The 27,829-nt window shown below is 48.5% G+C and overlaps 1 protein-coding gene across 2 annotated transcripts in view; it reads right to left on the reverse strand.

Moving 5' to 3' along the window:
- The window catches only part of sema4e (semaphorin 4e), a 124,351-nt gene that overhangs the window by 55,065 nt on the left and 41,457 nt on the right, over positions 1 to 27,829 (reverse strand). For both annotated transcript variants that reach the window (XM_022663652.2, XM_022663653.2), the window contains one exon: positions 21,312 to 21,422. In XM_022663652.2, the coding sequence (XP_022519373.2) occupies positions 21,312 to 21,422 (111 nt within the window). The remainder of the gene's footprint in view (positions 1 to 21,311; positions 21,423 to 27,829) is intronic.

Below are 27,829 nucleotides of genomic sequence, written 5' to 3' on the forward strand. Positions count from 1 at the left end.
ACCACCACCGAACAACACACAGCACCCTCACCAGTAATCAGCACTGAAAAACACGCAGCACGCTCACCAGTAACCACCACCGAACAACACACAGCACCCACACCAGTAACCACCACCGAACAACACGCAGCACCTTCACCAGTAATCACCACCGAACAACACGCAGCACCCTCACCAGTAATCACCACCGAACAACACGCAGCACCCTCACCAGTAATCATCACTGAACAACACGCAGCACCCTCACCAGTAACCACCACCGAACAACACGCATCACCCACACCAGTAATCACCACTGAACAACATGCAGCACCCTCACCAGTAATCACCACTGAACAACACGCAGCACCCTCACCAGTAACCACCACCGAACAACACGCAGCACCCTCACCAGTAACCACCACCAGTAACCACTCTCACCAGAGCACCCTCACCAGTAACCACCACTGAACAACACGCAGCACCCTCATCAGTAACCACCACTGAACAACACGCAGCACCCACACCAGTAATCACCACCGAACAACACGCAGCACCCACACCAGTAATCACCACTGAACAACACGCAGCACCCACACCAGTAATCACCACCGAACAACACGCATCACCCACACCAGTAATCACCACTGAACAACACGCAGCATCCTCACCAGCAATCACCACTGAACAACACGCAGCACCCTCACCAGTAATCACCACCGAACAACACACAGCACCCACACCAGTAATCACCACTGAAAAACACGCAGCACCCTCACCAGTAACCACCACCGAATAACACACAGCACCCACACCAGTATTTACCACTGAACAACACGCAGCACCCTCACCAGTAACCACCACCGAACAACACGCACCACCCTCACCAGTAACAACCACCGAACAACACGCAGCACCCTGACCAGTAACCACCACCAGTAACCACCCTCACCAGAGTACCCTCACCAGTAACCACCACTGAACAACACGAAGCACCCTCACCAGTAACCAGCACCAGTAACCACCCTCACCAGTAACCACCACTGAACAACACGCAGCACCCTCACCAGTAACCAACACTGAACAACACGCAGCACCCACACCAGTAACCACCACCAGTAGCCACCCTCACCAGAGCACCCTCACCAGTAATCACCACCGAACAACACGCAGCACCCTCACCAGTAACCACCACCGAACAACAAGCAGCACCCACACCAGTAATCACCACTGAACAACACGCAGCACCCTCACCAGTAACCACCACCGAACAACACACAGCACCCTCACCAGTAATCACCACCAAACAACACACAGCACCCTTACCAGTAACCACCACCGAACAACATGCAGCACCCTAACCAGTAACCACCACCAGTAACCACTCACACCAGAGTACCCTGACCAGTAACCACCACTGAACAACACGCAGCACCCACACCAGTAATCACCACCGAACAACACGCAGCACCCACACCAGTAATCACCACTCAACAACAAGCAGCACCCACACCAGTAACCACCACCGAACAACACGCAGCACCCACACCAGTAATCACCACTGAACAACACGCAGCACCCTCACCAGTAACCACCACCAGTAACCACTCTCACCAGAGCACCCACACCAGTAATCACCACCGAACAACACGCAGCACCCACACCAGTAATCACCACTGAACAACACGCAGCACCCAGAACAGTAATCACCACCGAACAACACGCATCACCCACACCAGTAATCACCACTGAACAACACGCAGCGTCCTCACCAGTAATCACCACTGAACAACAGGCAGCACCCACACCAGTAATCACCACCGAACAACACGCAGCACCCTCACCAGTAACCACCACCGAACAACACACAGCACCCTCACCAGTAATCAGCACTGAACAACATGCAGCACGCTCACCAGTAACCACCACCGAACAACACACAGCACCCACACCAGTAACCACCACCGAACAACACGCAGCACCTTCACCAGTAATCACCAACGAACAACACGCAGCACCCTCACCAGTAATCACCACCGAACAACACGCAGCACCCTCACCAGTAATCATCACTGAACAACACGCAGCACCCTCACCAGTAACCACCACCGAACAACACGCATCACCCACACCAGTAATCACCACTGAACAACATGCAGCACCCTCACCAGTAATCACCACTGAACAACACGCAGCACCCTCACCAGTAACCACCACCGAACAACACGCAGCACCCTCACCAGTAACCACCACCAGTAACCACTCTCACCAGAGCACCCTCACCAGTAACCACCTCTGAACAACACGCAGCACCCTCATCAGTAACCACCACTGAACAACACTCAGCACCCACACCAGTAATCACCACCGAACAACAGGCAGCACCCACACCAGTAATCACCACTGAACAACACGCAGCACCCACACCAGTAAGCACCACCGAACAACACGCATCACCCGCACCAGTAATCACCACTGAACAACACGCAGCATCCTCACCAGTAATCACCACTGAACAACACGCAGCACCCTCACCAGTAATCACCACCGAACAACACACAGCACCCACACCAGTAATCACCACTGAAAAACACGCAGCACCCTCACCAGTAACCACCACCGAATAACACACAGCACCCACACCAGTATTTACCACTGAACAACACGCAGCACCCTCACCAGTAACCACCACCGAACAACACACACCACCCTCACCAGTAACCACCACCGAACAACACGCAGCACCCTGACCAGTAACCACCACCAGTAACCACCCTCACCAGAGTACCCTCACCAGTAACCACCACTGAACAACACGAAGCACCCTCACCAGTAACCAGCACCAGTAACCACCCTCACCAGTAACCACCACTGAACAACACGCAGCACCCTCACCAGTAACCAACACTGAACAACACGCAGCACCCACACCAGTAACCACCACCAGTAGCCACCCTCACCAGAGCACCCTCACCAGTAATCACCACCGAACAACACGCAGCACCCTCACCAGTAACCACCACTGAACAACAAGCAGCACCCACACCAGTAATCACCACTGAACAACACGCAGCACCCTCACCAGTAACCACCACCGAACAACACACAGCACCCTCACCAGTAATCACCACCAAACAACACACAGCACCCTTACCAGTAACCACCACCGAACAACATGCAGCACCCTAACCAGTAACCACCACCAGTAACCACTCACACCAGAGTACCCTGACCAGTAACCACCACTGAACAACACGCAGCACCCACACCAGTAATCACCACCGAACAACACGCAGCACCCACACCAGTAATCACCACTGAACAACAAGCAGCACCCACACCAGTAACCACCACCGAACAACACGCAGCACCCACACCAGTAATCACCACTGAACAACACGCAGCACCCTCACCAGTAACCACCACCAGTAACCACTCTCACCAGAGCACCCTCACCAGTAACCACCACTGAACAACACGCAGCACCCTCATCAGTAACCACCACTGAACAACACGCAGCACCCACACCAGTAATCACCACCGAACAACACGCAGCACCCACACCAGTAATCACCACTGAACAACACGCAGCACCCAGACCAGTAATCACCACCGAACAACACGCATCACCCACACCAGTAATCACCACTGAACAACACGCAGCATCCTCACCAGTAATCACCACTGAACAACACGCAGCACCCTCACCAGTAATCACCACCGAACAACACGCAGCACCCTCACCAATAATCAGCACTGAACAACACGCAGCACGCTCACCAGTAACCACCACCGAACAACACACAGCACCCACACCAGTAACCACCACCGAACAACACGCAGCACCTTCACCAGTAATCACCACCGAACAACACGCAGCACCCTCACCAGTAATCACCACCGAACAACACGCAGCACCCTCACCAGTAATCATCACTGAACAACACGCAGCACCCTCACCAGTAACCACCATCGAACAACACGCATCACCCACACCAGTAATCACCACTGAACAACATGCAGCACCCTCACCAGTAATCACCACTGAACAACACGCAGCACCCTCACCAGTAACCACCACCGAACAACACGCACCACCCTCACCAGTAACCACCACCAGTAACCACTCTCACCAGAGCACCCTCACCAGTAACCACCACTGAACAACACGCAGCACCCTCATCAGTAACCACCACTGAACAACACGCAGCACCCACACCAGTAATCACCACCGAACAACACGCAGCACCCACACCAGTAATCACCACTGAACAACACGCAGCACCCACACCAGTAATCACCACCGAACAACACGCATCACCCACACTAGTAATCACCACTGAACAACACGCAGCATCCTCACCAGTAATCACCACTGAACAACACGCAGCACCCTCACCAGTAATCACCACCGAACAACACACAGCACCCACAACAGTAATCACCACTGAAAAACACGCAGCACCCTCACCAGTAACCACCACCGAATAACACACAGAACCCACACCAGTATTTACCACTGAACAACACGCAGCACCCTCACCAGTAACCACCACCGAACAACACGTAGCACCCTCACCAGTAACCACCACCGAACAACACGCAGCACCCTGACCAGTAACCACCACCAGTAACCACCCTCACCAGAGTACCCTCACCAGTAACCACCACTGAACAACACAAAGCACCCTCACCAGTAACCAGCACCAGTAACCACCCTCACCAGTAACCACCACTGAACAACACGCAGCACCCTCACCAGTAACCAACACTGAACAACACGCAGCACCCACACCAGTAACCACCACCAGTAGCCACCCTCACCAGAGCACCCACACCAGTATTTACCACTGAACAACACGCAGCACCCTCACCAGTAACCACCACCGAACAACAAGCAGCACCCACACCAGTAATCACCACTGAACAACACGCAGCACCCTCACCAGTAACCACCACCGAACAACACACAGCACCCTCACCAGTAATCACCACCAAACAACACACAGCACCCTTACCAGTAACCACCACCGAACAACATGCAGCACCCTAACCAGTAACCACCACCAGTAACCACTCACACCAGAGTACCCTGACCAGTAACCACCACTGAACAACACGCAGCACCCACACCAGTAATCACCACCGAACAACACGCAGCACCCACACCAGTAATCACCACTGAACAACAAGCAGCACCCACACCAGTAACCACCACCGAACAACACGCAGCACCCACACCAGTAATCACCACTGAACAACACGCAGCACCCTCACCAGTAACCACCACCAGTAACCACTCTCACCAGAGCACCCTCACCAGTAACCACCACTGAACAACACGCAGCACCCTCATCAGTAACCACCACTGAACAACTCGCAGCACCCACACCAGTAATCACCACCGAACAACACGCAGCACCCACACCAGTAATCACCACTGAACAACACGCAGCACCCACACCAGTAATCACCACCGAACAACACGCATCACCCACACCAGTAATCACCACCGAACAACACACAGCACCCACACCAGTAATCACCACTGAAAAACACGCAGCACCCTCACCAGTAACCACCACCGAATAACACACAGCACCCACACCAGTATTTACCACTGAACAACACGCAGCACCCTCACCAGTAACCACCACCGAACAACAGGCAGCACCCTCACCAGTAACCACCACCGAACAACACGCAGCACCCTGACCAGTAACCACCACCAGTAACCACCCTCACCAGAGTACCCTCACCAGTAACCACCACTGAACAACACGAAGCACCCTCACCAGTAACCAGCACCAGTAAACACCCTCACCAGTAACCACCACTGAACAACACGCAGCACCCTCACCAGTAACCAACACTGAACAACACGCAGCACCCACACCAGTAACCACCACCAGTAGCCACCCTCACCAGAGCACCCTCACCAGTAATCACCACCGAACAACACGCAGCACCCTCACCAGTAACCACCACTGAACAACACGCAGCACCCTCACCAGTAACCACCACTGAACAACACGCAGCACCCTGTCCAGTAACCACCACTGAACAACACACAGCACCCACACCAGTAACCACCACCGAACAACACACAGCACCCTGACCAGTAACCACCACTGAACAACACACAGCACCCACACCAGTAACCACCACTGAACAACACGCAGCACCCTCACCAGTAACCACCACTGAACAACACGCAGCACCCACACCAGTAACCACCACCGAACAACACGCAGCACCCACACCAGTACCCACCACCGAACAACACGCAGCACCCTCACCAGTAACCACCACCAGTAGCCACCCTCACCAGAGCACCCTCACCTGTGACCACCACTGAACAACACGCAGCACCCTCACCAGTAACCACAACTGAACAACAGGCAGCACCCACACCAGTAATCACCACCAAACAACACACAGTACCCTCACCAGTAACCACCACCGAACAACACGCAGCACCCTCACCAGTAATCCCTCACCAGTAACCACCACCAGTAACCACCCTCAGTAACTCCTTATGTAACCCTCACCAGTAACCACCACCGAACAATACGCAACACCCACACCAGTAATCACCACTGAACAACACGCAGCACCCTGACCAGTAATCACCACCGAACAACACGCAGCACCCTCACCAGTAACCACCACCGAACAACACGCAGCACCCTGACCAGTAACCACCACCAGTAACCACCCTCACCAGAGCACCCTCACCAGTAACCACCACTGAACAACACGCAGCACCCTCACCAGTAACCACCACCAGTAACCACCCTCACCAGTAACCACCACTGAACAACACGCAGCACCCTCACAAGTAACCACCACTGAACAACACGCAGCACCCTCACCAGTAACCACCACCAGTAACCACCCTCACCAGAGCACCCTCACCAGTAACCACCACTGAACAACACGCAGCACCCTCACCAGTAACCACCACCAGTAACCACCCTCACCAGTAACCACCACTGAACAACACGCAGCACCCTCACAAGTAACCACCACTGAACAACACGCAGCACCCTCACCAGTAACCACCACCAGTAACCACCCTCACCAGAGCACCCTCACCTGTAACCACCACTGAACAACACGCAGCACCCTCACCAGTAACCACCACCGAACAACAAGCAGCACCCACACCAGTAATCACCACTGAACAACAGGCAGCACCCACACCACTAATCACCACCAAACAACACACAGCACCCACACCAGTAACCACCACTGAACAACACGCAGCACCCTCACCAGTAACCACCACCAACAACACGCAGCACCCTCACCAGTAACCACCACTGAACAAAACGCAGCACCCTCACCAGTAAACACCACCAAACAACACGCAGCACCCTCATCAGTAACCACCACCGAACAACACGCAGCACCCTGACCAGTAACCACCACCAGTAACCACCCTCACCAGAGCAACCTCACCAGTAACCACCACTGAACAACACGCAGCACCCTCACCAGTAACCACCACCAGTAACCACCCTCACCAGTAACCACCACTGAACAACACGCAGCACCCTCACCAGTAACCACCACTGAACAACACGCAGCACCCTCACCAGTAAACACCACCAGTAACCACCCTCACCAGAGCACCCTCACCAGTAACCACCACTGAACAACACGCAGCACCCTGACCAGGAACCACCACTGAACAACACACAGCACCCACACCAGTAACCACCACTGAACAACAAGCAGCACCCTGACCAGTAACCACCACTGAACAACACGCAGCACCCTGACCAGTAACCACCACTGAACAACACACAGCACCCACACTAGGAACCACCACTGAACAACACGCAGCACCCTCACCAGTAACCACCACTGAACAACACGCAGCACCCTGACCAGTAACCACCACTGAACAACACACAGCACCCACACCAGTAACCACCACCGAACAACACACAGCACCCTGACCAGTAACCACCACTGAACAACACACAGCACCCACACCAGTAACCACCACCGAACAACACGCAGCACCCTGACCAGTAACCACCACTGAACAACACACAGCACCCACACCAGTAACCACCACCGAACAACACACAGCACCCTGACCAGTAACCACCACTGAACAACACGCAGCACCCTCACCAGTAACCACCACTGAACAACACGCAGCACCCTGACCAGTAACCACCACTGAACAACACGCAGCACCCACACCAGTAACCACCACCGAACAACACGTAGCACCCTCACCAGTAACCACCAGTAGCCACCCTCACCAGAGCACCCTCACCTGTGACCACCACTGAACAACACGCAGCACCCTAACCAGTAACCACCACTGAACAACAGGCAGCACCCACACCAGTAATCACCACCAAACAACACGCAGCACCCTCACCAGTAACCACCACCGAACAACACGCAGCACCCTCACCAGTAACCACCACCGAACAATACGCAGCACCCACACCAGTAATCACCACTGAACAACACGCAGCACCCTCACCAGTAATCACAACCGAACAACACGCAGCAACCTCATCAGTAACCACCACCGAACAACACGCAGCACCCTGACCAGTAACCAACACCAGTAAACACCCTCACCAGAGCAACCTCACCAGTAACCACCACTGAACAACACGCAGCACCCTCACCAGTAACCACCACCAGTAACCACCCTCACCAGTAACCACCACTGAACAACACGCAGCACCCTCACCAGTAACCACCACTGAACAACACGCAGCACCCTCACCAGTAAACACCACCAGTAACCACCCTCACCAGAGCACCCTCACCAGTAACCACCACTGAACAACACGCAGCACCCTGACCAGTAACCACCACTGAACAACACACAGCACCCACACCAGTAACCACCACTGAACAACACGCAGCACCCTGACCAGTAACCACCACTGAACAACACGCAGCACCCTGACCAGTAACCACCAATGAACAACACACAGCACCCACACTAGGAACCACCACTGAACAACACGCAGCACCCTCACCAGTAACCACCACTGAACAACACGCAGCACCCTGACCAGTAACCACCACTGAACAACACACAGCACCCACACCAGTAACCACCACTGAACAACACGCAGCACCCTGACCAGTAACCACCACTGAACAACACACAGCACCCACACCAGTAACCACCACCGAACAACACACAGCACCCTGACCAGTAACCACCACTGAACAACACGCAGCACCCTCACCAGTAACCACCACTGAACAACCCGCAGCACCCTGACCAGTAACCACCACTGAACAACACGCAGCACCCACACCAGTAACCACCACCGAACAACACGTAGCACCCTCACCAGTAACCACCACCAGTAGCCACCCTCACCAGAGCACCCTCACCTGTGACCACCACTGAACAACACGCAGCACCCTAACCAGTAACCACCACTGAACAACAGGCAGCACCCACACCAGTAATCACCACCAAACAACACGCAGCACCCTCACCAGTAACCACCACGGAACAACACGCAGCACCCTCACCAGTAACCACCACCGAACAATACGCAGCACCCACACCAGTAATCACCACTGAACAACACGCAGCACCCTCACCAGTAATCACAACCAAACAACACGCAGCACCCTCACCAGTAACCACCACCGAACAACACGCAGCACCCTGACCAGTAACCACCACCAGTAACCACCCTCACCAAAGCTCCCTCAACAGTAACCACCACTGAACAACACGCAGCACCCTCACCAGTAACCACCACCAGTAACCACCCTCACCAGTAACCACCACTGAACAACACGCAGCACCCTCACAAGTAACCACCACTGAACAACACGCAGCACCCTCACCAGTAACCACCACCAGTAACCACCCTCACCAGAGCACCCTCACCTCTAACCAACACTGAACAACACGCAGCACCCTCACCACTAACCACCACCGAACAAAACGCAGCACCCTCACCAGTAACCACCACTGAACAACAGGCAGCACCCACACCACTAATCACTACCAAACAACACACAGCACCCACACCAGTAATCACCACCGAATAACACGCAGCACCCTCACCAGTAACCACCACCGAACAAAACGCAGCACCCTCACCAGTAACCACCACTGAACAACACGCAGCACCCTCACCAGTAACCACCACCGAACAACACGCAGCACCCTCACCAGTAACCACCACTGAACAACACGCAGCACCCTCACCAGTAACCACCACTGAACAACACGCAGCACCCTCACCAGTAACCACCACCGAACAACACGCAGCACCCTCACCAGTAACCACCACTGAACAAAACGCAGCACCCTCACCAGTAACCACCACCGAACAACACACAGCACCCACAACAGTAACCACCACCGAACAACACGCAGCACCCTCACTAGTAATCACCACCGAACCACACGCAGCACCCTCACCAGTAATCACCACTGAACAACACGCAGCACCCTCACCAGTAATCACCACCGAACAACACGCAGCACCCTCATCAGTAACCACCACCGAACAACACGCAGCACCCTGACCAGTAACCACCACCAGTAACCACCCTCACCAGAGCACCCTCACCAGTAACCACCACTGAACAACACACAGCACCCTCACCAGTAACCACCACCAGTAACCACCCTCACTAGTAACCACCACTGAACAACACGCAGCACCCTCACCAGTAACCACCACTGAACAACACGCAGTACCCTCACCAGTAAACACCACCAGTAACCACCCTCACCAGAACACCCTCACCAGTAACCACCACTGAACAACACGCAGCACCCTGACCAGTAACCACCACTGAACAACACACAGCACCCACACCAGTAACCACCACTGAACAACACGCAGCACCCTCACCAGTAACCACCACTGAACAACACGCAGCACCCTGACCAGTAACCACCACTGAACAACACACAGCACCCACACTAGGAACCACCACTGAACAAAACGCAGCACCCTCACCAGTAACCACCACCGAACAACACGCAGCACCCTGACCAGTAACCACCACCAGTAACCACCCTCACCAGAGCACCCTCACCAGTAACCACCACTGAACAACACACAGCACCCTCACCAGTAACCACCACCAGTAACCACCCTCTCCAGTAACCACCACTGAACAACACGCAGCACCCTCACCAGTAACCACCACTGAACAAAACGCAGCACCCTGACCAGTAACCACCACCAGTAACCACCCTCACCAGAGCACCCTCACCAGTAACCACCACTGAACAACACACAGCACCCTCACCAGTAACCACCACCAGTAACCACCCTCTCCAGTAACCACCACTGAACAACACGCAGCACCCTCACCAGTAACCACCACTGAACAAAACGCAGCACCCTCACCAGTAACCACCACCGAACAACACACAGCACCCACACCAGTAACCACCACCGAACAACACGCAGCACCCTCACTAGTAATCACCACCGAACAACACGCAGCACCCTCACCAGTAATCACCACTGAACAACACGCAGCACCCTCATCAGTAACCACCACCGAACAACACGCAGCACCCTGACCAGTAACCACCACCAGTAACCACCCTCACCAGAGCACCCTCACCAGTAACCAACACTGAACAACACGCAGCACCCTCACCAGTAACCACCACCAGTAACCACCCTCACCAGTAACCACCACTGAACAACACGCAGCACCCTCACCAGTAACCACCACTGAACAACACGCAGCACCCTCACCAGTAAACACCACCAGTAACCACCCTCACCAGAGCACCCTCACCAGTAACCACCACTGAACAACACGCAGCACCCTGACCAGTAACCACCACTGAACAACACACAGCACCCACACCAGTAACCACCACTGAACAACACGCAGCACCCTCACCAGTAACCACCACTGAACAACACGCAGCACCCTGACCAGTAACCACCACTGAACAACACACAGCACCCACACTAGGAACCACCACTGAACAAAACGCAGCACCCTCACCAGTAACCACCACCGAACAACACGCAGCACCCTGACCAGTAACCACCACCAGTAACCACCCTCACCAGAGAACCCTCACCAGTAACCACCACTGAACAACACACAGCACCCTCACCAGTAACCACCACCAGTAACCACCCTCTCCAGTAACCACCACTGAACAACACGCAGCACCCTCACCAGTAACCACCACTGAACAACACGCAGCACCCACACCAGTACCCACCACCGAACAACACGCAGCACCCACACCAGTACCCACCACCGAACAACACGCAGCACCCTCACCAGTAACCACCACCAGTAGCCACCCTCACCAGAGCACCCTCACCTGTAACCACCACTGAACAACACGCAGCACCCTCACCAATAACCACCACTGAACAACAGGCAGCACCCACACCAGTAATCACCACCAAACAACACGCAGCACCCTCACCAGTAACCACCACCGAACAACACACAGCACCCGCACCAGTAATCAGCACTGAACAACACGCAGCAACCTCACCAGTAACCACCACCGAACAACACACAGCACCCACACCAGTAACCACCACCGAACAACATGCAGCACCTTCACCAGTAATCACCACCGAACAACACGCAGCACCCTGACCAGTAATCACCACTGAACAACACGCAGCACCCTCACCAGTAACCATCACTGAACAACACGCAGCACCCTGACCAGTAACCACCACCAGTAACCAACCTCACCAGAGCACCCTCACCAGTAACCACCACTGAACAACACGCAGCACCCTCACCAGTAACCACCACCAGTAACCACCCTCACCAGTAACCACCACTGAACAACACGCAGCACCCTCACCAGTAACCACCACCAGTAACCACCCTCACCAGAGCACCCTCACCTGTTACCACCACTGAACAACACGCAGCACCCTCACCAGTAACCACCACCAGTAACCACCCTCACCAGTAACCACCACTGAACAACACGCAGCACCCTGACCAGTAACCACCACCAGTAACCACCCTCACCAGAGCAACCTCACCAGTAACCACCACTGAACAACACACAGCACCCACACCAGTAACCACCACCGAACAACACACAGCACCCTGACCAGTAACCACCACTGAACAACACACAGCACCCACACCAGTAACCACCACTGAACAACACGCAGCACCCTCACCAGTAACCACCACTGAACAACACGCAGCACCCTGACCAGTAACCACCACTGAACAACACGCAGCACCCACACCAGTAACCACCACCGAATAACACGCAGCACCCACACCAGTACCCACCACCGAACAACACGCAGCACCCTCACCAGTAACCACCACCAGTAGCCACCCTCACCAGAGCACCCTCACCTGTGACCACCACTGAACAACACGCAGCACCCTCACCAGTAACCACAACTGAACAACAGGCAGCACCCACACCAGTAATCACCACCAAACAACACGCAGCACCCTCACCAGTAACCACCACCGAACAACACGCAGCACCCTCACCAGTAACCACCACCAGTAACCACCCTCAGTAACTCCTTATGTAACCCTCACCAGTAACCACCACCGAACAATACGCAACACCCACACCAGTAATCACCACTGAACAACACGCAGCACCCTCACCAGTAATCACCACCGAACAACACGCAGCACCCTCACCAGTAACCACCACCGAACAACACGCAGCACCCTGACCAGTAACCACCACCAGTAACCACCCTCACCAGAGCACCCTCACCAGTAACCACCACTGAACAACACGCAGCACCCTCACCAGTAACCACCACCAGTAACCACCCTCACCAGTAACCACCACTGAACAACACGCAGCACCCTCACAAGTAACCACCACTGAACAACACGCAGCACCCTCACCAGTAACCACCACCAGTAACCACCCTCACCAGAGCACCCTCACCTGTAACCACCACTGAACAACACGCAGCACCCTCACCACTAACCACCACCGAACAAAACGCAGCACCCTCACAGGTAACCACCACTGAACAACAGGCAGCACCCACACCACTAATCACCACCAAACAACAAACAGCACCCACACCAGTAATCACCACTGAATAACACGCAGCACCCTCAACAGTAACCACCACCGAACAAAACGCAGCACCCTCACCAGTAACCACCACTGAACAACACGCAGCACCCTAACCAGTAACCACCACCGAACAACACGCAGCACCCTCACCAGTAACCACCACTGAACAACACGCAGCACCCTCACCAGTAACCACCACCAACAACACGCAGCACCCTCACCAGTAACCACAACTGAACAACAGGCAGCACCCACACCAGTAATCACCACCAAACAACACGCAGCACCCTCACCAGTAACCACCACCGAACAACACGCAGCACCCTCACCAGTAACCACCACCAGTAACCACCCTCAGTAACTCCTTATGTAACCCTCACCAGTAACCACCACCGAACAATACGCAACACCCACACCAGTAATCACCACTGAACAACATGCAGCACCCTCACCAGTAATCACCACCGAACAACACGCAGCACCCTCACCAGTAACCACCACCGAACAACACGCAGCACCCTGACCAGTAACCACCACCAGTAACCACCCTCACCAGAGCACCCTCACCAGTAACCACCACTGAACAACACGCAGCACCCTCACCAGTAACCACCACCAGTAACCACCCTCACCAGTAACCACCACTGAACAACACGCAGCACCCTCACAAGTAACCACCACTGAACAACACGCAGCACCCTCACCAGTAACCACCACCAGTAACCACCCTCACCAGAGCACCCTCACCTGTAACCACCACTGAACAACACGCAGCACCCTCACCACTAACCACCACCGAACAAAACGCAGCACCCTCACAGGTAACCACCACTGAACAACAGGCAGCACCCACACCACTAATCACCACCAAACAACAAACAGCACCCACACCAGTAATCACCACTGAATAACACGCAGCACCCTCAACAGTAACCACCACCGAACAAAACGCAGCACCCTCACCAGTAACCACCACTGAACAACACGCAGCACCCTAACCAGTAACCACCACCGAACAACACGCAGCACCCTCACCAGTAACCACCACTGAACAACACGCAGCACCCTCACCAGTAACCACCACCAACAACACGCAGCACCCTCACCAGTAACCACAACTGAACAACAGGCAGCACCCACACCAGTAATCACCACCAAACAACACGCAGCACCCTCACCAGTAACCACCACCGAACAACACGCAGCACCCTCACCAGTAACCACCACCAGTAACCACCCTCAGTAACTCCTTATGTAACCCTCACCAGTAACCACCACCGAACAATACGCAACACCCACACCAGTAATCACCACTGAACAACATGCAGCACCCTCACCAGTAATCACCACCGAACAACACGCAGCACCCTCACCAGTAACCACCACCGAACAACACGCAGCACCCTGACCAGTAACCACCACCAGTAACCACCCTCACCAGAGCACCCTCACCAGTAACCACCACTGAACAACACGCAGCACCCTCACCAGTAACCACCACCAGTAACCACCCTCACCAGTAACCACCACTGAACAACACGCAGCACCCTCACAAGTAACCACCACTGAACAACACGCAGCACCCTCACCAGTAACCACCACCAGTAACCACCCTCACCAGAGCACCCTCACCTGTAACCACCACTGAACAACACGCAGCACCCTCACCACTAACCACCACCGAACAAAACGCAGCACCCTCACAGGTAACCACCACTGAACAACAGGCAGCACCCACACCACTAATCACCACCAAACAACAAACAGCACCCACACCAGTAATCACCACTGAATAACACGCAGCACCCTCAACAGTAACCACCACCGAACAAAACGCAGCACCCTCACCAGTAACCACCACTGAACAACACGCAGCACCCTCACCAGTAACCACCACCGAACAACACGCAGCACCCTCACCAGTAACCACCACTGAACAACACGCAGCACCCTCACCAGTAACCACCACCAACAACACGCAGCACCCTCACCAGTAACCACCACTGAACAAAACGCAGCACCCTCACCAGTAAACACCACCAAACAACACGCAGCACCCTCATCAGTAACCACCACCGAACAACACGCAGCACCCTGACCAGTAACCACCACCAGTAACCACCCTCACCAGAGCAACCTCACCAGTAACCACCAGTGAACAACACGCAGCACCCTCACCAGTAACCACCACCAGTAACCACCCTCACCAGTAACCACCACTGAACAACACGCAGCACCCTCAATAGTAACCACCACTGAACAACACGCAGCACCCTCACCAGTAACCACCAACAACAACACGCAGCACCCTCACCAGTAACCACCACTGAACAACACGCAGCACCCTGACCAGTAACCACCACTGAACAACACACAGCACCCACACCAGTAACCACCACTGAACAACACGCAGCACCCTGACCAGTAACCACCACTGAACAACACGCAGCACCCTGACCAGTAACCACCACTGAACAACACACAGCACCCACACCAGTAACCACCACCGAACAACACGCAGCACCTTCACCAGTAACCACCACCGAACAACACGCAGCACCCTCACCAGTAACCACCACTGAACAACACGCAGCACCCTCACCAGTAACCACCACCAGTAACCACCCTCACCAGTAACCACCACTGAACAACACGCAGCACCCTCACCAATAACCACCACTGAACAACACGCAGCACCCACACCAGTAACCACCACTGAACAACACGCAGCACCCTCACCAGTAACCACCACCGAACAACACACAGCACCCACACAAGTAACCACCACCGAACAACACGCAGCACCCTCACCAGTAACCACCACTGAACAACACGCAGCACCCTCACCAGTAACCACCACCGAACAACACACAGCACCCACACCAGTAACCACCACCGAACAACATGCAGCACCCTCACTAGTAATCACCACCGAACAACACGCAGCACCCTCACCAGTAATCACCACCGAACAACACGCAGCACCCACACCAGTAACCACCACTGAACAACACGCAGCACCAACACCTAATTATTGGAGACTCATAAACTTCCACATTGACTTGCCAAACCACCGACTCTTTATCTGGTGGAAATGTGTGAGGTAAAATTTGTCTACTCAAAAAAGGTTGGCCCTCAACATAGTTAAACTATGAACTGTAATTCTGTAATCACTCCATGTGTGGTTGTATTCGGATTGAGAGCTGTTGAGCTTTTGCTGTGTGTGTATGTCTGTTTGTCTGTGTGTGGCTATGTGTGGCTGTGTGCTGAGCAGCTCATTTTCTCTCCATAATAGGAAAACAAGTCAAACCACACTCTGTTAAGTTTTACCTTGCCTGTTTTTCTGTGACAGGCCACCTTGCAACTTGCAATGGGCCACCTTAAATACCTTTTCTCATGATTGGATACACCTGGCTATGAAGTTCAAAGCTCATTGAGGTTACCAAACCAATTTTGTGCTTCAGTAAGTCAGTAAAAAGTAGTTTGGAGTATTCAAATCAATAAAATAATAAGGGTGACCATACTTTTGCACCCGTCAAATTTTGGTTTAATGCATATTGCACATTTTCTGTACAATAAACCTCATTTCAATCATGAAATATTACTGTCCATCAGTTATTAGATATATCAAATGTTATATCAAATGGCTGTTGCAAACACCCAAATATTTAGAACTAAAAATTATTAAGATTAATAGGGGTGCCCAAATGACTTTCATATGACTGTATATACATATACTTAAAATTATTGATTTGCTTTTTGTCACATTGCAAGAGATGGTATTATGTTTATGTAAACTCAATCAGAATTGTGTTTGGTAATTGCAGAAGGAGTAGAAATTAAATCAAAAGTTTTATGATTCAAAATATATCACCTGTCTGTAGAGTTTGCTTGCTAAACAACTTGATTGGGTCAATAATGAAACTGAGACACAAAATCATTTTTTTTTTTTAAATTTAGAGGTGGGTAACCCAGGCCCAGGTTTCCTGATCATTTAGTTTTTTTAGTGTAAAAAAGTAATGAAACTTAATTAAAAAAATAATTAAAAATACATATATATTTTACAGTTAAACATACACTAGGGTAGCAGAACTTGACAAAACACCGGCACTGTTAACGCGGCGTCAGCATCCTCCGATCTCCGGGCTGTTTGCCCGGATTCAGGGCTTAAAACAAGCAGACAGTGTTGTGCGTGAACAAGTTCAAAAGAACGCCTTCATTGAACACGCTCATTTTTTCTGAACCTTGAACTGAACGCAACACATTTTTTAATAAAGAACTTGAACCTGAATTAGTTCACAGTATGTGTCATGAACGGCAGACATCACTGTAAATGAACGTTGGCTAGTGAGCGCGGAGCGCGAGGGGGAGAGAGAGAGAGAGAGAGAGACTAAAATTGGATCGATACAGAAAAGATTAGCATGGCCCCTGTAAAAAAAAATCAGACAAATCTTTGAGTCACGAAGGGGAGGGGGAGAGAGGGGAAAAAAAACCCGCGCGCCGTGGCGCGCCGAAGGTCGCTAGTTCGAGCCCCGCTCTCGGCGGGCCAGGTGCGCGTCCCAGGCGTTATTAAACATAAAAGTACCGGTCCGGAATATTGAGAGAAGTGCGCGCACCGCGGAACGAACGGAGAGAGACTAGACTAGAGATTTAAGTTTATTGTACTTTTATCATGGCCCCTGTGAAAAGATGACAAGCAAATCCGTGAGGCGCTCCTTGGTTAACAGGAAAAAGGGGAGGGTGGGCCTCGGGACCAATGTTAGGAGGATGGGCAGGGAGGACAGACGGACTGGCGTTGGGAGGATGGAGGATGGGCAGGGAGGACAGACGGACTGGCGTTGGGAGGATGGAGGATGGGCAGGAGGGCAGACGGACTGGCGTTGGGATGATGGAGGATGGGCAGGGAGGACAGACAGACTGGTGTAGCGAAGATGGGTAAGGAGGCGAAGACGATGGTGGCGGTGACGACGATGGTGACGAAAGTTAGTATGGTGAGGGTGATTATTATGATGGCAACGAAAGATTGGAATGATAAGGGCGAGATTATGTCCCAGATGGTATATGAGCATATGCGACCCACGGTGGGCGCCGGCAGCGGTAACGGCATGGGCGCCGGTAGAGGCAGAGAGAGAAAGAAGACGCTGAGAGAAAGAGAGAGAGAGAGAGAGAGAGAGGAGAGAAGGGTGCTGAACTCATATGCAAGAATTTCACTGAACTATGGATTTTGAAGGCACACCTACACTCGCTCAGGAGAGAGAGAGAGAGAGAGAGAGGAGGCGTGACTTGGCTCGAGAACCGCCCAGTGAGGCTGTAGGAAGGCGGAGCCATACCCAGCCAGCGGGTCGGGCAGAAAAAAAATGCAGGTTGGAGGGGGAAAGAGCGGGCCTCGGTAGCAACACCGGCGTGGGCACCGTTAGCGTCAGAGAGAGAAAGAAAGAGAGAGAGAGAGAGAAGGGCGCTAAACACATTTGCAGAAATTCCGCTCATCCATGGATATGAAGGCACGCCGACACTCGCTCGGGAGAGAGAGAGGAGGCGTGGCCACGCTCAAAGCTCGAGTATCGCCCAGAGAGGCAGTAGGAGTGCAGGGAGCCGCCGAAGGGGCTCGTGCAGCGCCGGAAGGGGGTGAAGAGGAGTCCGGCGAATACGCGAGGAGGACCCGCAAGGGTAGCAGAAGGAGTTTAGCGGCAGCGGAAGCGCTGAGAGAGAGTGAGAGACCGCCGCGGATGACAAGGTCACGTGGAGGCCTCGCGAAGGAAGCAAGAGAGGACTAGCAGCTGCAGCAGCGGCGCTGGGAAGGTCGGAGAGAGAGGGAGAGAGACCGCCGGGAACGTGGAGAGACCTCTTAAGGCCCGAGGAGACCGCACGGGAGTTGCCAGACCAGGTCGAGGAGACCGCACGGGAGTTGCCACAGCAGCCACAGCAGTCGAGACACGATAAAACCACTACCAGGGAAGGCAGCCTGGAGCAGTGGCAGTGGAGGAGCTAGGGTGTACGGGAGCAGCTGGTCGCAGGAGACAGACAGGTGCAGAACCATAGTGGACCAGGTAAGGAGCAGGAACTAACACCACATGCGAGGTTTGTTCAATGAGCAGGTAGAGAGGAAGTGACGGTTTAAATAGGGAAGGAAGTGGGAATAGTGAGGGCGTGGATCACTCCCAAAACTTAGTTATGATACATAACTCCACAATGAGAATGCAGTTACAATTTCAAGCACTTTCTTTAAAATTCCTGCACTTTCCAGGCCTGGATTTTTCAGGATTTCAAGCACCCGTACGAACCCTGTAACTACAATATGACAATATAGTTCTAAAGGTAATATTGACTAAAAAGTCATGTAATTTGGGCACTGTTGTGTAAAATGTGTCACACCATATGACAATGCAAAATGGAACTGAAGCAGGAGTTCTAAATAATAATTGATTTTTTTGAAAACATAAAGAGCAATAATTCACACTGTACCTGTCAGGGTCCTGCTGAGGCGTTGTTCTGCCTCCTAAAAGAAGGAGGACACCCACTCCCTAAAGGTCTCCAAACAATTGCCCGTTTAAAAGTATGGCGTCACACCATATGACATTTTTGGGACAAAATGTTTTAGTTAATAGTGACTTTACAATATTATGCCCGAACGTTTAGCCAAGCAGACTCAGAAGATCTGGGTTTTTAATATATGATTGATTAAACAAAAATTAATTTGCTTGTTTTTATTCAAAACCTAATTTTGAGAAATGTAATTGGGACAGTCTCGCCATATGAACATTTTCTGGTTTGACTGAAAATTGTGAAAAAGTTTAATATTAATCCCATGAATGCTAAGTTCATATAAACTTTCTGAACAATATCATTACAGTTTTTGACATATTCTTCTATAATTTACATATATTTGACACGCTAGACCAAAAAAAGCCTACATCATGTCAACCATCTACTGATCTATCATTTCATTAAAATATTCTATATAACATTCTCTATATAAATATTCTATATAACATTCTCTATATAAATATTCTATATAACATTCTCTATATAAATATTCTATATAACATGTACTCGGCTACATTGCAAGTAAGTGAAAACTAATTCCATCGCTCTGTCTTCCTCTGAGTTATTGACTGACCACCTGTCCGGCCTCACACTAATGGGTGTTTCACCCTCAGGTACTCCTGTTCCCTGTGCTTATCAGGATTATCATTCATTGTGTTTAATGTTTAGTGTTTTTTTTTATTTTGCTTCTGCAGTTGTATGTACAATGAAGGTACATGCAATAAATTCATACCATTTAGCCAGGAGGTTTTGAAGTCAGTGCGGATAGTTTCAGTAGAACTTCGCATAACCACTGGCTCAGAGCCTAGGAAATTAATGGAGGTAGCTGAAAACAGAACTCCATCTGAAACATAGAAGCAAAAACTTACCCTCACATTCCAGTTACATAGTGTTTACTCTCAAATGTCTTGCCTATATTGTTTGCTATGACAATAAAATTACATAATTCCTGTTTGCAATAAGAGATGTGACAAATAATTTATGTATTTATTGTTTCTAACTGCAATATTTAAAATTCTAAAGTTTAATTCTATGCTATTGCACAAAACGACAAAATGATCAATTACCAATTATAAGTTCACAGTATTGTACAGTGCTATTTTCTTACTAAATCTAAAATTTATTTTAGGCTGTTCACATTTTTTAATGTGATCTATATCCGACATTGGTCTGATCTATTCACACTACTTACCTTTAGTTTTATCTTCTCTAGTGTCTGCAGCTGTGTTTACCATCATAAACTTTAAAGGTTTTTCTTTTCTTTTGGGGCTGCAGCAGGGCCTTATTGTGGCTGTGTTTGGCCATATCATTAGAAACACTTGCAGTTGCAATACAAGCTCAAATTTAATTTGAACAGATAAATCAGTTTTGTTACCATCCCACCACTAAACACCTCGGTTAAGGCACTTTTCCACCATTGTGGAACCGGCACCGTTCTGGTTCGCAAACCTAATTTTGAACCGTTCGCCGTGTTTCCACCAACAAAAGTTCCGGAACCAAGAACGTTCATTTGCAACAGGAACCAAAGAATACAAGGTTCCTCAGCGCGAACCGTGACGACATCTGTAGGCTATCTGAGAATGCACAGTGTTCTACTGAGGATACACCCAAGAGAGTAGGCTAACGTTACTCTCATTTAATGTACTGAAATGTAGTAAACATATGATACAGACATTCTTTGACAAATTTTATATTACAATCTATGTGCTTTTTCAATCTAATTATCATACAGGGCTATGCTTTTATTAAAAATATAACTATCAGGCTATCACTAACAGATGTTCTGAAGCAAGCTAACACGTAACTTAATATTAGGTGCTTGTTACGCTTTTCAGGCTATGTAAACAGTCACAATTCAAAACATCTGAATATTTTAATACATTAAATTTAGGTTATAACTTGATTCACATTCCGACTGTAATCCATGGTGTCCACGACCACTTTTTTTTAGGTGGCAGTGTCGCGAAAACGGTAACACTTTATAATACTGTTCCATAGTTAATAGGTAACTAACTAAGCAGGAACTAAGCAGTAACTAATTAATAGTGCTGCATTAACACCTGAATATTTTCTATTAACTACCAGGGAGTACTGAATAATTACTCAGTAGCTAGTACTGAACTAATGATTATAGTAGTTCACTATTAACTCCACAATAATTACTGAGACTTACATATCTCCCAGAGTGCTGTCCAACACATCAGAATCCGCCCAGCTCCACTCCATGTTTAAGCTTTTTTTGTCTATCACTTGCTCTTTCATGCGAACATATCCTGCCTGAGATAAATCCTCCTCTAGTTCACCGTAAAGTTTCTCCTTCCTAGTGCTTTCTTCAAGTTTTTCCTGACACTTCAGAGAACATTAAATCGAGAGTAAATACTGTTTCCTCGAGAAGGGTATAGCTACAGCCCCGGAGACTGCAGTTTCAGGACCCAGCAGTTGTAGGACCCTATGTTTTTGCGGTAACACTTTATAATACTGTTCCATAGTTAATAGGTAACTAAGCAGGAACTAAGCAGTAACTAATTAATAGTGCTGCACTAACACCTAAATATTTTCTATTAACTACCAGGGAGTACTGAATAATTACTCAGTAGATAGTACTGAACTAATGATTATAGTAGTTCACTATTAACTCCACAATAATTACTGAGACTTACATATCTCCCAGAGAACTACTTACTAATTATGTCTCCTTTATAATAACTATTCATTAATTACTGCTCAAATCAACATTAACTACTGAAAACCCTTACATGCCACCTGGGGAACTATAGATCTAAATCAGGCATATTTGAGTTAAATGCATATTAATTGAAGGCATATTTGAATTAAGCAAGTGACACCATTTGTAGTAGTGGTAACCTTAATTACCTTATTATCCTCAGTTCCTTCCAAATATTAGCAACATATAGTAAAATACTACAGTGTGTATTACTCTGCTTAACCATAATTTTTTGGAAAAAAAACAACAAAATTATAACGTAATATTATTGCATAGAAGACATTGATGAAAGTTCTCCAGAAGGCATCTAAGACTCTAAGAATGACTGTAAGACTGTAATAATTTAATAATCATTGCTTTAATATTAGGTATCAGCCTTATAAAAGTGCATCTTCAGCGTTTGCAGTCTCACAGAGATTTATTTTACTGCGCATTATTAGGGTAATTACGGTAATTTCACAGCGGACTCAGCTCTCCAGGTCCTTCGTGTAAATTCTCTGCTGTGCTGCTGCTGGAAGAGGATTAAGAGAAACTCTGCTGCTTTCATATTTCTGTATTTGATTGTAGTAATCAAGATATTAAAATCTTTTCCAGCTGATTTTACCCCCGGATCAGAGGAGGACTCTTTGTGGGTTGTTAACCAGCTTTAGGATGTGTGTTAGCTAGCTAAGTTAGCTAAGTTGTATGTGTAGTTAGCGTTAGCCAGCTAAGTTAGCTAGGTTATGTGTGTGTTAGTTAACTGGCTAAGTTAACTAGGTTATGTGTGTGTTAGTTAGCTAGTTTAAATGTGTGTTAGTTAGCTAGGTTATGTGTGTTCGTTTGCTAGCTAAGTTAACTTTTATGTGTGGGTTAGTTAGCTAGGTTATATGTGTATTAGCAAGTTAAATGCGTGTGTGTTAGTTAGCTAGGTTAAATGTGTGTTAGTTAGCAAGCTAAGTTAGCTAAGGGAAATTGTGTGTTAGCTAGGTTAATTGTGTTAGCTATTTTAAATGCGTGTGTGTTAGTTAGCTAGGTTAAATGTGTTTTAGTTAGCAAGCTAAGTTAGCTAGGGGAAATGTGTGTGTGTTAGCTAGGTTAATTGTGTTAGCTAGTTTAAATGTGTGTGTTAGTTAACTAGGTTACATGTGTGTGTGTTAGTTAGCTAGGTTAAATGTGTGTTATTATTATTATTATTATTATTATTATTATTATTAATGTATATTTTCCTTTATAATACTGTGACATGATCTGCAGTAACTCCTAAAGAAGAACACAGTAACTCCTCAGTAATTAGTAATTAGTTACCATGTTTCTCACTTTATAATACTGTGACATGATCTGCAGTAACTCCTAAAGAAGAACACAGTAACTCCTCAGTAATTAGTAATTAGTTACCATGTTTCTCACTTTATAATACCGTGACATGATCTGCAGTAACTCCTAAAGAAGAACACAGTAACTCCTCAGTCATTAGTAATGGGTTACCATGTGCTGCTGTTAACTCCCAAAAAAAGAAGACAGGGACCCCTTATTAATTATCTATGAAGAACACAGGGATGCCTAGTCCGTTATCTAACACAAATATTTATTCATTTAAACATGATTTCCCCCAGAATAAGGATGTAGGACACAGCCTAGAGTAAAGCTGTATGTGAGCCATCACTTCTACTGAGCACATCTCCAGGAGGACTGAAGAAGAGCACAGGTTTAGAATAAACACCTGTAACACACTGACAGAACATTACAAAAAATGGGGGTTAAGCAGACTACTGCACATTTTAGTATGTCTAACATTTGGAAGATATTGAGCATACTAAGGTAAGTAAGGTTAATATATGATAAGTGGTGTCACTGACTTTAATATCACCACTGATAGAATAACCTGCAGCAGCAGATAAACACACTGATAGAGGCTAGCGGTCCGGCGCTGTGGAATTACCGTAATTACCCTAATAATGGGCACTAAAAGTCTGTGAGACTGCAAGGCTAAAGATCAACGTTTAAAAGGTTGGTGCTGAAAATTAAAGCAGTGACCATTAAAACAAAATTGAGTACAGTCAGTCTTAGAGTCTTCTGGAGAACATAAATAATGTCTACTATGTAATAATATTACGTTATAAAGTTTTTGTTTTCTTTCAAAAATGGGGTTTAAGCAGATTACGACACACTGTAGTATTTTACTATATGTTGCTAATATTTGGAAGATAATGATGATAATAAGGTAATTAAGGTTACTACTACTACAAATGGTGTCACTCAAATATGCCTTTAATATCACCATTGATAGAATAATTGTTTGTGTAGACTGATTTAGATCTATAGTTCCCCAGGTGGCATGTAAGGGTTTTCAGTAATTAATGTTGATTTGAGCAGTAATTAATGAATAGTTATTATAAAGGAGACATAATTAGTAAGTAGTTCTCTGGGAGATATGTAAGTCTCAGTAATTATTGTGGAGTTAATAGTGAACTACTATAATCATTAGTTCAGTACTATCTACTGAGTAATTATTCAGTACTCCCTGGTAGTTAATAGAAAATATTTAGGTGTTAATGCAGCACTATTAATTAGTTACTGCTTAGTTCCTGCTTAGTTACCTATTAACTATGGAACAGTCCCACTAAACATTAGACGTCTTATGGACGTGCAGATCATGTCTATATTGCGTCGGTCGGTCCAAGACCAATTCTGTACGTCTACACGACGTGCAAACTAGGTCCGCTATTTGGACGTCTAACTATGACCCCACTTGGACGTCAATATGCAGTTAAACATTTGAACGTCGGACTAGGTCACTTTTTTGGACGTCATGGGGACGTCTAATACAGGTGCAGGAAATTAACATTATTTAAGAATATATTTATTTTTAAATGTATGTCAAAATTGTTGTTATCAATATTGTTAATCACTATGAATATAGATTATTTATGATTAAGCATCATTTATTTCTAATTATTTATTTGAGTATTATATGTTTTATCTATTTAATTAATTAACGAATGTAGGTATTTATTTACGTATGTTTTTATTTTTATTTGGAAATGCAATTTATGTGGAAAATTGTTAAGTTGATTTCAACCAGTCAACGCTACTCTGATTTGCTGAGACCGCAAGTCATCATAAACTCCACTCTGATATGCCGAGGCAAAACACGCTAAACATTTTTTGGCTGCTGCAGTAGCTCAGCTCAGCTCAGCTCATTCAGTTCAGCTCGCTCAGCTCAGCTCCGCTCCGGACCGGACTCAGCTGCCAAGCTATAAGGTAAGACGATATGTATAAGTTAATGTATTTGTAGTGTTAGTTGTTTTAGCTCTGTGGTCTTAACCTGAACCTGCTGGCGTTGCCTCTCTTCCCAGGCAGTTAGCTAACTAGCTAGCTAGCTAACGATAGCTAAACAGTGGCCATAGTTAAAATGGAATTGGAATTACTTTTGAGAACGACCGTAATGCAAATAATATTTACTGTAACCGAAGCTTTAACGTAGAAGCAACGTAAATTCGCTAAGCTAGCGTTAAGTTATATAAGTTTGTGGCACCCACAATTAACCTAGGCAACTGGGGGCAATATCAAGTGCATTTTGAATAGCCTGAAGAAGTAAGTTTATGTTAATATTACATAAATAAGGCAATTTAAAATAGTTTGTTGTGGGAAAACATTTATTAAAATAGCTTAATATGATGTGTGAGAATTAAAACGGCACGATAATTCTGGTCAGGTGTTAAATGTGTATTCCCGCCTTTAGCTTAGCGTTAGCTTAGCGTTAGCTAAGCCATAGCATGAAGAAGTAAGTTTATGTTAATATTACATAAATAAGGCAATTTAAAATAGTTTGTTGTGGGAAAAAAATATTAAAATAGCTTAATATGATGTGTGAGAATTAAAACGGCACGATAATTCTCGTCAGGTGTTAAATGTGTATTCCCGCCTTTAGCTTAGCGTTAGCTTATCGTTAGCTTAGCATTAGCTAAGCCATAGCATGAAGAAGTAAGTTTATGTGAATATTACATAAATAAGGCAATTTAAAATAGTTTGTTGTGGGAAAAAATTAATTAAAATAGCTTAATATGATGTGTGAGAATTAAAACGGCACGATAATTCTCGTCAGGTGTTAAATGTGTATTCCCGCCGTTAGCTTAGCGTTAGCTAAGCCATAGTGTGAAGAAGTAAGTTTATGTGAATATTACATAAATAAGGCAATTTAAAATAGTTTGTTGTGGGACAAAAATAAATGGCCATCTTCAACATTTTCTGAGATTTCTAATTTGTCTTTTTCTACTTGTGCAGATGGAGTCATGAAATGTGACGGGACAGCCACCGAGGACTTCATACTTCGGAGCATCTCAAACATGCACCACAAAGACGTGGAGGACACACCGCTGTCTCTCAGGACCTAGAATCTTAATGAAAGTATAATGATGTTAAGGGAAGGTGTAGTGGAAAGGTGTGATAGTGTTGAGGGAAGGTGTAATAGTGTTGAGGGAAGGGGTAATGTTAAAGGTGTAATAGTGTTGAGGGAAGGTGTAATATTGTTAAGGGAATGTGTAATG

This window comes from Astyanax mexicanus, chromosome 4, assembly GCF_023375975.1.
Source record: "Astyanax mexicanus isolate ESR-SI-001 chromosome 4, AstMex3_surface, whole genome shotgun sequence".
In the NCBI taxonomy this organism is placed as follows: Eukaryota; Metazoa; Chordata; class Actinopteri; order Characiformes; family Acestrorhamphidae; genus Astyanax; species Astyanax mexicanus.